General features: G+C 46.4%; 1 protein-coding gene across 2 annotated transcripts in view; it reads right to left on the bottom strand.

Moving 5' to 3' along the window:
- The window catches only part of Tmem63a (transmembrane protein 63A), a 38,411-nt gene that overhangs the window by 10,380 nt on the left and 13,823 nt on the right, over positions 1–14,208 (bottom strand). Inside the window, exons 4-14 of one of the 2 annotated variants that reach the window (XM_015483591.2) lie at positions 13,452–13,518; positions 12,158–12,195; positions 9,581–9,723; positions 8,809–8,860; positions 8,303–8,411; positions 7,051–7,121; positions 4,324–4,404; positions 3,911–4,034; positions 3,674–3,807; positions 2,407–2,544; positions 1,052–1,205 (exon numbers count right to left, since the gene is read on the bottom strand). In XM_015483591.2, the coding sequence (XP_015339077.1) occupies positions 1,052–1,205; positions 2,407–2,544; positions 3,674–3,807; positions 3,911–4,034; positions 4,324–4,404; positions 7,051–7,121; positions 8,303–8,411; positions 8,809–8,860; positions 9,581–9,723; positions 12,158–12,195; positions 13,452–13,518 (1,111 nt within the window). The remainder of the gene's footprint in view (positions 1–1,051; positions 1,206–2,406; positions 2,545–3,673; positions 3,808–3,910; positions 4,035–4,323; positions 4,405–7,050; positions 7,122–8,302; positions 8,412–8,808; positions 8,861–9,580; positions 9,724–12,157; positions 12,196–13,451; positions 13,519–14,208) is intronic. The other variant, XM_048809300.1, reaches the window with a different exon arrangement.

Genomic DNA, 14,208 nt, shown 5'->3' with positions numbered 1-14,208 from the left:
GAGACTGACCTTGAATTTGCAATCCTGCCTCAGCCTTCCAGGTTACTGGGATTACAGCTGTATGCCACCTCATCTGGCCATCTAAGGTGGGTTTTTTGTTGTTGTTGTTTGTTTGCTTTTTTTTTTTTTTTTTGGTATCAGAAATTGAACCCGGGGCTGGGGATGTGGCTCAAGCAGTAGCGCGCTCGCCTAGCATGCGTGCAGCCGGGGTTCGATCCTCAGCACCACATACAAACAAAGATGTTGTGTCTGCCAAAAAAAAACTAAATAAATAAATAAAAATTCTCTTTCAGAAATTGAACCCAGGGGTGCTTAACCATTGAGCCACATCCCCCCCCCCAAACTTAAATTTTTGTTTTTTATTTTGACACAGGGTCTTGTTATGTTGCTCAGACTGGCCTCAAACTTGTGAACCTCCTGCCTCAGCCTCCCAAGCCACTGGAATTACAGGAATGGGTCATTGTGCCCCAGCTAAGGTATTTTGAAAATCATTCATTAACTATATAGAATAAACTACTTTAAAATGAGATTATGAGAAACTAAAACATAAAGAAATCATCATCCATGATCCTGCCACCCCAATCAACAAAGTGCTTTTCATTCTTTCCTGTCCCTTCTCCATAGTGTCTACGATTTACACGAATCACTGTATATTCCCTGGAACCAATGATTAGAGAATTTGACATTCTGCTTTTATCATAAGTCCCTCCTCTGTGCCACAAAACCTTTATAATTTTTATTAGATGCTTAACATTCTATCAGGCTGAATATATCTCATTCAGCTCAAATGATCCCTTCTGTTGAGCATTTTTAGATTGATTCCATTAACTTAATAAATGTATCTACATAGACATATTAACTGTAAAAACACTGTAATAAACATGGTCATGCTTTTAAACCCCTGCTTGGGGTTTAAAAGTGCAGACATGAGCTGAGTAACTTGGCCTCCTGGTTCAGTCCCCCCAAACCCTTTGACCCTCATTCCTCCCCCACCCATGATGCCCCTCTCTTGCTGGCCCTCCTGGATGGGCCTTGCAGCACAGTCACTCACATTTAATGCATGGATGGGTTTGGTGACATTGAACTTGTCCATGGTGGACAGGATGATGGAGGGTGTGGTCAGGAAAAACAGCACTATGAAGAGGGTGAAGTTGATGCCCAGCCACTGGAGCCACCAGCGGAGGCCCTGGATGGAGAGGTTCTTCCTGCAGAGGGGGGGACACAGGCCCAAAGGCTTATCTCCCAGGCATAGGCCAACAGTGCCAGCAGTGCTTAGGTGGGTGAGAAGGTCAGATTTAGACATGCCAGGAGACCAGCCTGGGGGCTCTGGCTGAGTATGTAGTACTTGGCCTTCAGGAGTAAAGTCAAGTTCTCTGCACTGGCCTTCAGCTACAAGAAGGCCGAGTTTCAGTTCCCCAGCTCAGACGGAAAAACACTATTCACTGCTGACGTGGCTCCTCGCCAGAGTCTGGGAACCAAAACCTACCAAAGAGATGTCACGAGCACCCAAATGGACCAAACAAAGCTCCAGCATGACCTTTTTTCGACATCTGCAATGCCCTGTGACTAGCAACACATTCTTCCCAATGGTACCATAGGTTGGGGTGCAAGGAGGTAAAAGGCAGAGAAAAAGGGGCACAGGCACAGCTGGAGCCTGCCCTGGACCCTCATTTCCACCAAGAACAGACCATACAAATCAATCACAAGTTTGAACCAGCAAGCAAAACTGTCAGAGGCTAAACTTAAATTCAGTGGAGATAGGCATCCAGAACTCCTTCTATGCAGGTACCAGAGGCCACTCTGGACAGGCAGCCAGGCTGGGCCTCCATCCTCAGCATCCACTATACTTAAGTCTCCTCCATGGCTCTGGGGATAGCTTGGCTCACCAGCTGTGCTGTATGTATAATGTGGTAGCCATAAGCTACATGTGTTAATGAGCACTTGAAATATGGTCTCAACTGAGAAGTGCTAGAAGAATAAAACATGCAATAGCTTTCTAAGACTAAGCATGTAAAAGAGAATGTAAAGAAGTCTCAATTAAACAAATAATTACCTCTGCCATTGTTAACATTTTGGGTATATTAGGAGAGATATATTATTAATATTAACTTAAATGGTTTCCTTTTTTAACAGACCTACTAGGAAATTTAAATTACATATAGAGTTCATATTATCTTTTTGCTGGACACTGTTTGAATGCTAGGGAGTAACAGTGGAGGCAAGAGCTAGGTGTGGACATCCCAGTTGGGCCACATAGAGTACATCATGGCACCTGGGCCCAGTGAATTACACAAGACATGTGTAGATCTCCACTCAATGTCAGGTCACACCTATGCCCTGGGTGACAGGATGGCCCAGCAGGAGCCCAGGTCTCTCTTCCACCCCTTCCCTGGCCTGGGAGCTCACCAGCAGATGTCCTCTGGGTACGAGGCAAAGGTAACTGTCCAGTTGGAGATGCAGAGTTCTCTGCTGTAGGAAGACGGCTGGGGCTCACCTTTGCACCGAAGGCCCTGACACTTGCAGGCGTTGAAGTCTTTCAGGATGCTGCCAGGAAATGCAGAACCAGTCAGGGCCCAGCTCAGCTGAGGTACCACATACATCAAATGGGGACCAAGGAAAAGTGGGAGCCGCACAGCACAGGTCTTTGCTTTAACATTCTCTTATTGCAGTGAAAGAGGTGTCATGCTTGGCACACTACATCTTTTTTAAGTTTTTTTTAATCCTCACCCTGCAGCAAGGGATTACTGGTCCCATTTCATACACAAGGAAACAGGCTCACCCAGTTAGCCCGCTGTTTGCACTTCCCCAACACAATGCTCCTCCGAGGGCCACTCCCTCCACCTGCCCATGAGGCTGGAGCTCTGATCTGAGTCTGCTGCCAGCCCAGGGGCTTCACTTTTCCATATCTTCCCTTCACCCCTAGCCTGACAGCATTAGGCCACATCATACACTGCCTGATCCTAAACTCCCTCCCAGGACACCCACCTGCACCCTCATCATCTCCACTCTTTCCCCCTTTGGCCTCCCATGAAGAACCCAACACCTCTTGACTCCTGTCTCCCTTCCTACTGGCCTCCTCGCACCCCTGGGTCTGAGGCAGAGACCCCAGTGAGTAACATCCAAGAGTCCATAACCAAGGTCATCATGCCAGAGACAGTGAAGGCAGAGGAAGGGGCGCTGGCGTGGCCTCCTCCTTTCCTCATCCCACTCCCAACCTACACCCTGCTGTTCCCAAGGCAAGGTGACACCAAAGTCTCAGGTGTAGGAGCACTTTATGAGTTTATAGCTCCAGACTTCCCAAAGCTGTGAATACCATAGTGTCCCCCATGGGTCCTCCCTCCCAGCTACACATTGGGCCTGTGAGCAGAAGCCTCTGCGGTTCTAGAGCAGATGTCTGCAAGGAGGGAGCATCCACTCAGAATGCTAGACACAGAGCCAAAGGGAAGGATCCCTGGAGCAGCTGGTGAGAGCCTGGCAGTGGACCAGGCCACATCAGCCCAACAGGAGTCAGGTGAATCACCCCAGGCCAAGCCCTGTCAGCTGTCACACAAACATGGGTTGGGTTCCCTGAAGGAGGAATGGTAGGGTGGCCTCTACCCAGAATAGAAAGCAAGTTATCCAGATGGGGCCTGGGAGTCAGCTAAGAAAGGGCCCGGGATGGGTTCCTACTCACTAGGTGGCCATGGACTTCTCCTGGAAGGTGACAAAGGCCATCCCCAGGGGCTGATCCTGGACATGGCATTCCTCTGCCGAGATCCTCTCTATCAGCCTGTCCTTCAGGCGTGTGTAGTAAGAGATGGCATCCTCCTGCCAGAAGACACAACCCCTTGGAGTGATGCGGCCCTGGATAGGTGTCAGGGGCACCCCTACATCAGCGCCCCTGCTCCTGGCAGGGATGTAGGGCCCTCACCCGCTCACAGCCCTGCACTTCACAGCAGCAAAACTGGCCGCAGGGCTTGGGGTTGATGAGGGTTGCCCGACCAGTCTTCATCTGCAGATTTGTGTAATAAGTCAGGCTCTTCTCTGTCTTCTTTCTGTAGAGATGAGAGTGGGGTTGGAGATAGGGCACAAGTGTCAGACTCATAGTCCTATGGACAGGGGTCCCTTGCACACAGTCTGTCACCAGGGCCTCATGCACACCATCTGTCACCAGGACAGAATGGGAGTTGAGTTTTTTGAACCACAAAAGGGAAAGACCACCCTTCTCCCTTCTCAGTGGAGGGATCCCAGGATAGCCAGGAAGAAGTTGGACATTCAGGGGACAAGGGGTCAGAAAGCTCCAGGACAGGTGAACCAAGGCACACTCCAGCAACCCTCCCTTACCTCTCCCTGCACAGGTAGATGAGCTTGGCCACGTTGTAGCACAGCTGGACATCCACCACCTCACATGTGGGATATGCATCCCTGTGGCCAGGGCAGGCCAAGGCAAAAGACAGTCATTGGAAGAGTGACCAGATCAGGAGGGACAAATTGCCCCCAATCACCAAAGGAAAGAATGGTAAAGCATTCAGGCTACTAGTTTCCGTGCCAGCAGAGACCTCTTTTCTGTTTGTCTTTTATTCCCCAAAAGGGGAAAATATTTGAAATCTGAAATTTTGAAGTTTGAAAAAAATGTTTTGTTTTGTTTTGTTTTGTTTTGTTTTGGTGATGCTGGGCTAGAACCCATGGCTTTGCAAATATGCTAAGAAAGCATTCTACCCCTGACCTTCATCCCAGCCCTTTATATTTTTGGAGATAGAATCTCACAAAATTGCCCAGGTTGGCCTTGAATTTGTGTTCCTCCTGCCTCAGCCTCCCAAGTAGCTGGGATGACAGGTGTGCACTACCACATCTGGCCAAAGAGACATTTTTTTTTTTTTAATATCCTGAAGGTAACTGTCTTAAAACTGACAAGTTTATATCTACTTGGCTTTCAATCAGCAGGTACTTCTCATGGGGAAATTTGAATACATCAGGGCTGGGGTGTGGCTCAGTGGTGGAACTTGCCCTGGGTTCCATCCCCACCACCAAACAAACAAACAAACAAATCCCATGTCTATTATTCCTTCTACCTACCCAAAGGAAGAGATTTATCATTTGTCCTAGGGTAATATCTATCCTGTGCTATCATTGAAATCCTAGTCAGTTCATAAACTTTGTGAAGGTCAGAGACCTTCAGTAGGTCTAATGAAAGCAAAACATTGCAATCTATCAAGTGTCTACACACATATCAACAATCAGCAAAATATGTAATCAATTATTATTGGCCAAGTACTGTTATATATGTTAACATATGTAATCCTCATCATAACCTGTGAGTTTTTGACATTATTTTATTTTTTGGCAGTCAGGGGATCCAACCTAGGGCCTTGCACATGCTAGGCTAGCACTCTACCACCAAACTGCATCCTCATCCTTTGTCCCCATTTTACAAATGTGTAAACTGAAGCCCACAAATTCTAAGTGGCTTTGCCCAAGGTCACATAACTTGTGAGTGGTTGATGTCCATTGCCACCACACAATGTCATCTCACCATACACACAATTGTACTCTTGGGGACACCAAGACCATGTCAATCTCCACCCACTACTCTTCTAAGTAGTGGCAAAAAAAAAAAAAAATCCTGATAAGCTTACATTCTAGTGAGAGGACAGCCCATAGATGTGGAAATTATTCAGCTAATCAATAGGACTATTTCAGGTCCCAATAAGAGCTTCGAGGAAGAGATGCCCCATTTAAGTATCTCTGCTACAAGGGAAATTCACACATGGGTCCCCATGGACTGCAACAGCATTCACTAAGAAGGATTCTTAAAATAGGAAAAAGTGTGAGTCATACAATGTTTGCTTGGGAATGAGGGGACCTTTCTTTTCTTCTTTCAGTGTATACGTGAAGTGGAACTGCTATTTCCAAATGCTGCCTCGCAGGCAATTTGGGGGAATTGTTTCAAGGAATAGAAAAATGATTGTGGTGTTGAGACTTTATATGAAGTGATTATTTCTAAAATACTTGCAGTTTCTGAAAAAACATTAAATATTAATTCAATAAATCGTAAACATTCCTTTCACAATTCTGTTTATAGTAATAATTTGCTTAGCAAGTACTTTCTTCATAAAAAGCACAAAGTTAAACTGTAGCCCACTTCTAGTGCATGCTATAAATTAGTGACTGCTGAATTGATAGGAAAGACCTCAGTAAGGGAGCTTGACCTTCAAGTCCTCCAGCCCTGAGCCTTGGGGGCCTGTTGCTCCACCCCACCCCCTTGCCAGTTGTTCCCTTGGAGGCTCTGGGGCTTTTCCCTGCCTTCGGCTATACAGATCGTCCTGCCTCCACCTACAGGAATTGCACCTAAGGGTCTGCAGGGTCTGTTGGAAAGGAGGTTTTACATGGAAGGCCAGAGCTGGGCAGAGTGCTCCAGCAGAGTGCTTCTTCTGAGTGAGTGGATAAGCCAACAAATGCAGGCACCTGAGATCCTTCTGCCATAGACTCTAGTTCGTGGTTGGCAGAAAAGCTCCGCTTACGTAGCTCTTACTTGGCAAAGTAGACACTCAGACTCCAGGGTGAACAATTTTCTTTTCCCACATACTCTCAAGATGTTTCTTTGCACCTGTGCCCTGGTCCACACTCTGGACACTATGGTCAATGTGGCGCAGCCATGGTTATTTGAAGAGAATGGGCCACCCCACCCCTATCCCTTGCATAGCACAAACAGAGCCAGCACACAGCAGCCATTCAATGCCTTTGTGGCAATGCCAGTCCTTTTCGGATCTCACCTGCATACCCAAGTGGAAGACGTAAGGTGCTCACCTAAGGTACCTGCCTGAGGGTACTATGTTAGGACTATCCTCTGGGACTATCCCAGAGCTTCCCAGCCTTGGTTTAGGAAGCCCTGGGATACAGAGCACAGGGCACCTGGACCAGTCCTAGGATGATGTCCATCCAAGTCTTTTCAGAACTACACCAACCAAGGCCTCTGCTTGACTCCAGAATGCTCCCTGACAACTTCTCAACATCCTAAGCTGTCCCCTGGAGGGACTCAGCTCCCCTTCTGTGTCCCTCAGCCCTGCTTACCGAAAGTGGCTCTCCACTGTCTCTTTTTTGGCATCTCTGGAGAGTCCTGTGATGAATAAGGTCCTTCTCACCTGCCAGAAAAACATGACAGGAAGAAAAGTCACGGAGGCAAGCCAGGATCTGAGTGGGCCCAGGTCTGTACCCCATTCAAGCCTCCTGAGAGAAAACAATAGAAAATTAGACAGCTTGGGTTTTCTCTTCTCATGGCCTTGGCAAGCCCTGGAGCATGTTATTTATATAGCATCCCCTTCTGGGATACAGAAGAATCCATTTCCAAAGCAACTCTCTGAGCCTCCTTTGCAGGGCAGGAGACTGAGAAAGAACCCAGAGAAGATTGTGATTCAAATGGGTCACACAGAATACAGAGGAAGACCCAGGCCTGGGACCAAGTCACACAAAGAAGGACTGCCTCAACCTAAACTTTTTTTTTTTCTGTTTCTGGTTGTATTTTTGCATTTGAACCAGAGCCTTGTGCATGCTAGCCAATCACTGTACCACTAAGCTACACCCCTAGTCCCTCAAACTAAACTTCTTTACTCAACGTCAGAAAGTACAAGTCCAAACCCCAAAGATCAAAGAACGAGTTAGCAAGGGTGTGGATGGAGCAGGGAATTCAATCAGGTCCATGCTGGAAGGGGAACACCACACAGCTCAGCATGTAAGACAAAAATAGCCAGACATTGACTCTCTCTTGGCCCACTCTATTCTACTTTACAGAGTGTTACTTCTCACTTTCATTTTCAATAAATCTATGCTTTGCCTGTTTAAAAAAAAAGAATGATTTGGGGCAAAATATCCAAATCTTTTATTTTATTTATTTTATTTATTTATTTATTTTGGTACCAGGGATTGAACTCAGAGTCACTCAACCCCTGGGCCACGTCCCCAGCCCTATTTTGCATTTTATTTAGAGAGAAGGTCTCACTGAGTTGCTTAGAGCCTCGCCATTGCTGAGGCTGGCTTTGAACTTGCAATCCTCCTGCCTCAGCCTCCCAAGCTGCTGGGGATTACAGGCGTGCATCATCTTGTTTAGCAAAATATCCAAATCTTAAAACAATCCACCGGAAATTAAAACAACAACAACAAAAAAAAGATAATGTCAAGTGAGAGTATGATTATCCAGGCAGATTCTAGAGGCTCCTCCCTGAGCTCATTGCTGTCATGGTCCAATGGCTCAACTGGGAGGCTGTTCCCCTCTGGCTCCCACCCACGCCCCTCCTCACACATGTCCCAGACCCCTTGCCTCACTTACCAGGCTCTCTTCTTTGTACTTGATGGACTGGGTGTGGTGCCGCATGAAGCCCACGGTGAGGATGAGGTAAATGACAGCAAAGATGGTGTGCAGCCAAAGAAGGTCATTGCTAAGGGGGGACACCACCTAACATCAGGGCTGTGCTCCCAGGCAACAGGGTTGGGGGCATGGGCTGAGGCCAGGTGACCTTCAGTGGGCATCATGCTGAGTGCCAATGGTTTCATCACAAGAGAACATCCAACAGAGGCCATGTAGCCAATACCCCTTCACCCTTATAAATACTTCAGAGAGGTCCCTGTCCCTATCCTGAAAAATGAACTCTAGATCCACGGGACCCTCTGTGATTCCTAAACCCCCTGCAAACAGCAGCTGCCTGCGTCGTGTTCACACCCCCAGCTTCAAGAGGCTTCCAGACATAGCCTGCTGCTCTGGACTCCCTCCAGCCTACCCTGGCTCCTCCCCAGTTTCACCCATCAGCACCCCCATACCAATGGGTCCATACTTACCCAGTCTGCAGGTTTGCAATTGTTGTTCTTCCAAAGCTATAAGGATCTTTGTCTGTGGAGAAGCACAGATGATTAGTTCTGGTTCACATCGGGGAAGCAGGAAGGGCATAACCAGCCTTGGTTTGGAGCAAGGACACCTGGACCAGTCCTAGGATGATGTCCATCTAGTCTTTTCAGAGCTACCCCAACAAGGCCTGACTCCAGAATGCTCCCTGACAACTTCTCAACCTAACGTGAAGGTAAAGTCAGAATTTTAATTCATCTTGTTTTGAGATTTACAAAAACAGAAATACTTTGAGAAAACTAGAAACATCCTAAGCTGTCACCAAAACTGAGATTGGGAATCGCTGGTGTTATAGGTGGATTCGTGATGGCATCTTGGAAGCTGGGGAGATGTGATTCCACACTGATTTTGACTAAGCATCTTCCAGATCCTCAACTGTGGCCTCCTGATCTAGATGAGGGCAGGAAAGTATAAAACATTTTCTAAAATTCCCTGATCTGATTCCATAAATGTTTGGATCTTTTTTTCCTTCTTTTTAGATAGAACCAGAAACTGATATTAAGGGGGTCTCAGTTTTTGACCCACATTTGGAGCAGATTCTCTTCTAGATCTTGAGTCAGATGGGAAAATTTTCAAAAGTCACCTCAAGGCTGTCTCACATCTGAATAGAGGCCTGACTCCTGGACCTGGTCTATCACAATGAACCCTTTCCCCAGGGCCACTGCTCTATACCATCCCAACACAGACAAGGATGAGAAGGGGTGTTACCTAGCAAGTCTCCTGAGAGGTTGACAGGCAGGATGACACACAGGGACAAGAAGCTGACCACCACCAGCAGGAAGATGAGGTGCCTCTGGAAAGACAGGTAGTGGATGGCATCCTCCCCACACCACTCCAGGATCTGGTCATCACTGGCCAAGACACACATGGAATCTTAATAAGTAGTGATAACAGCTGGGCCCTGGCATGGATTGTCTCATCTAATCCTTATGACAATCCTGTGAGATACTCTGCTATTATTCCTCCTTTTTTTTTTAATATGTGTGGATACAAAGGTACAGAAAATTGCATAGCTTTCAGGCCTACACAGTTTGTAACAGTAGAGCTACGTCATAATTTTCAGGACCTACCCTCTTACTAGTGGGGCATAGGTACTGCTGCTGCCCCACTTCATATTGCCAGAAACATCTGTGCCCATGTTATGCACGTGGTGAGGTGTGTAGACATACAGACCCTTTCTGCTGCTGGAGGTCACATTTGGATTTGGAGTGTGCCCAGGCCCATGGTCCCACCCTTTCTCCTGTCTCCCCTGCAGGTGAGGTAGGAGAGAAGGTGAGCCAATGTTCATCCAACTGCACCTGCCACCTCCCTGTGTCCCTGGCCATGGCCCCAGAGACAGGGAGGTGGTAGTCTGCTCCACCATTTTCCACCCTCCGAAGTGCCGCATTAGGAAGCTCTGGGTCAGCTGGGAAACTGGAGAATTCTAGGCTCAGACAGCCAGAATTCCTTGCTGCAGAGGGAGAAGGGGCAGGTGTTCCACTTGTTCTTACTTTCCTGACAGGAAGGGATCCCAAGACCCTCCCTTCCAGAAGGCCTGGAAAGCAATGCACTAGAAGAGCTCAGAGAAGCAAGTATAGCATAAAAGAACCAGTCTGAAAGGTGTCAGTGTGGGCTTTGCCATCAGAAATCCAGTTCAAGCCAGGAAAAGTGGTGCACGCCAATTATCCCAGTGGCTTAAAGGCTGAGGCAGGAGGATCGCAAGTTCAAAGCCAGCCTCAGCAACCACCTAGGCACTAAGCAACTCAGTGAGACCCTGTCTCTAAATAAAATGCAAAATAGGGCTGGGGTTGTGGCTCAGTGGTTCAGTGACCCCGAGTTCAATTCCCAGTACAAAAAAAAAAAAAAAATCCAGTTCAGCCACCTCTGTCTGAGAGCAGATCCTACGGCCTACCTGAGCCTCCACCCAGAACAGGAAACTGTCCACTACCTATTTCATCAGCCTAGTAAGATTCAAAAAGACAGTGATCACCAAGTACCAAATGCTGCAACTGAGCACCAGAGGATACTTAGAAATATGCATGTGAATTTGACTTCTGCTTCCTCTCCATCTCCAGGACAAAGCTTGGCAATGACTATATGCTTTCACTTCTAAATAAGCCACCCCTCCTCTATATTTTAACATCACTGAAATGGGGTGTGCCCTACAGTTATAGTTGATGGTAGCTTAAATGGCAGCATTTTCTTGCTTTTAGTGTTATAGCAAAATAATATATAGCTTCCAATGATGGCTTCTTAGACTCAAGTGGCAGAGCAAAGATTTCTCCAGCCCCTGTAATCCCAGCTCCTTTTACATGAGAGCTGATAAACCAGTTCTTAATCACCAAGAACCTCTCTTAGATTTCTCTCCATGGGCTCCAAGTTTTTTAAAACAGAAAACTTTTAAACAAATGAGCCAAATGTATTTTACTTCTCCAGCTTTTCATTCATTCAAAAATATGTACACCTGCCTAACAAAGCTTTTACCCACATCTAGACAGTATTAAATATTAAGTAGAATAACTCCTGCTTAAGGGAAAAAATAATGTTAGCTATGTAGCAACATGAAAGAAAAGGACATGATAGAATTGATGAAATATAGTGGCTGCAGAACATTGAGTAAGTTCCTCTCTCTGGGCCTCCGATATAACACAGGTCTGGCCCAATTCAAATGAACTAACACATGAGAGATAAATTGTTGACTTTGGTAGGAGTTGTTCCCAGGAGACACTGGCAGGAGATAGAGCCATGTGATGCCAGTGAACTCTGGCCTGCTTCAGGAGGAGAGGTGGCTTATTTAGAATATTTTGAAATTCCATGGATTATTCTGGGGGAAGAAAAAAAAGTTCATTGCTACTTTAAGAAACCTTGGGGGGGGGGCTGGGGTTGTGACTCAGTAGTGGAGTGCTCGCCTAGCATGCATGAGACACTGGATTTGCTGCTTAGCACCACATAAAAATAAAATAAAGATATTGGGTTCACCTAAAACTAAAATAAATAATGAAAGAAACTTTGGGGTCCAACTGCAGTTTGGAAACCCTGAACGGTGTTCCTCCAACAGAACTGTGTACCCTCCAGCATCTAGGCTTCAGTCCTACAGGCCTCCCTGTGACCTTGATTCAGGAGCCTCAAGGGCCACCTTTATTTTTAGTCCCCACATATTGCTTTGGACCTGAACTGAAAAGTATCTAAGAGATCACATCTCAGGATCAAGCATCTTGGCTTTTTCCTCCTGATTGATCAAACACCTGAACAAAGAAGCCCAAACAAAGCCACCTGTCCCCAGCAGCTGTCCTCTAGTGTACTCACTGCAGGCGGAAGATCGCAGTCAGCCAGGGGCAGCATCCCTGGAAACAGAGAGAACAGGGATTGGCATCCAACATCTGTGTCTTGGGGGAGGTAGATGTAATCATTATCCTTGAGATTATGTTCTTTGCAAGATGTTCCCCATGCCTGGAATTCTTGCTGAAGTCTATCAAATTTTGACAATTAGTGTTATCACACAAGCTCCAGGGTCACATCACAAAACATGGATCAAGAGCAATAATGACAGGCATAGTGGTTCAGGACTATAATCCCAGCTTCTCAGGAGGTGGAGGCAGGAGGATAGAGTATAAGGTTGTCCTGGGAAACTTAGCAATACCTTGTCTTTAAAAAATAAAAATAAAAATAAAAAAAACAAGAAGTGCTAATGAAAGCTCAGGGCAGACGCAGAGAAAGTGATATGGGCTTCCATTAGACCGTTTCAAAGTGACCTAATGAGGTAGGACAATGAGAGGAAACAAGCCTAATAAATTGAACAATCCCCTGGAGTGAGATTTAGAGAGAGAAAGGGGTGTGTGTGGGGGTTTTACTGTCCTTCACATCTTTTAAACTTAACACCCCCTAAAGCTGGACTATTATCCAGCTGGAAAAGACAAATATTTGTTCACCATTTATTCAACAATGACTGAGCACCTCCCAGGTACCCGGTGCAGGGGAACAAGGACAGATAAGGCAGGGTTCCTACCTACATCTGGCTCACAATCTAGCAGATAAGTCAATAATTAACTGTAATACCAAGCCATAAGTATAAGAGACAAATACTGGGAGGGGCACAGTGGCGCACACCTGTGATCCCAGTGGCTCAGGAGGCTAAGGCAGGAGGATCGTGAGTTCAAAGACAGCCTCAGCAAAGGTGAGGCGCTAAGCAACTCAGTGAGACCCTGTCTCTAAGTAAAATATAAAAAAAGGGATGCTGGGGATGTGGCTCACTGGTTAAGTGCCCCTGGGTTCAATCCCCAATACGAGAGAGAGAGAGAGAGAGAGAGAGAGAGAGAGAGGTGTGTGCTGGGACACCCCAGAGGATTCCATTGCCCTTTCTGCCTGAGAATTGATCAAGTCTCCCGATGCCAGGTCTCCATCCAGCTGCCATCTTCCCTGTGGTACTTCCAAATTCAGGTGCTTTGGTTGATGTAGAGAAGAACTTTCTCCAGCACCAGCCACTCAGGAACCATAATAGGAAGTTAGCCACTGAACCAAGATTACAACTGCCCCCACCCCACTAAGCATTACTGCAGGTCCCCACCCCTAGCCACACTCCTACTGTCCTTTGGATACCAACCAGCTCATTTTCAAAGTCGTGTTGCCCTGAAGAGGAAGTCGATGACAATCTCTGGAATCTGGACTCACTAGAGACACAAAAGGAAAAGAGAAATATATGATTCTAAAAAATAAAAAGTCAAAAAAAATTATATCCAGGATTTTGCTGCCCAATCTTAAAGATCTATCCCTCACAATCTAGCAGATAAATCAATAATTAACTGTAATGCCAAGCCATAAGCCAAAACTACTATCCCTCAATGGTTGTGAAAAATAAAGAAAAGATAATACCCATTTCACTCTTAAAAACGCAGTCAAGGATAATACCCATTCCCAGATACAGCATAAAACTTTGTTATGTGAAATTAATAACATGGGGTCAGGGCATCAATAGACCATCCCTGTGTGCTCACAACCTCCAAGCTCAGGACAGGACTCATCCACCTAAAGGGACTTTAAAGTGCCACCTGTTTATAAGAGACCTCCTAAAATATCAAATAAAATTGGGAATAAATACTGTCTTTGGTCCTACCCTGGTGACCTAGAATGACAGAGAATCGGAGTTCAACTCTGGAGAGGGGACCTGAGAAACAGACACTCCACAGAAGGCAGCAGACTACATACTCTACCCAGGGAGGTAATACCAGAAAGGAGGAATGCAGGACCTTTCAGGGCCCTGTAACTGGAGTGAGGGGGAGGGAGAAGAGGAAGCAGAGGAAAGGGGGATGGGAAAGAGAAGAAGGGGGAAGGAGAGGGGGAGAGCAAGAAAGTGAAGGAGA

The sequence above is a fragment of the Marmota marmota genome, unplaced genomic scaffold (genome assembly GCF_001458135.2).
Source record: "Marmota marmota marmota unplaced genomic scaffold, marMar, whole genome shotgun sequence".
Lineage (NCBI taxonomy): Eukaryota > Metazoa > Chordata > Mammalia > Rodentia > Sciuridae > Marmota > Marmota marmota.
This window is presented reverse-complemented; position numbering and strand designations above follow the sequence as displayed.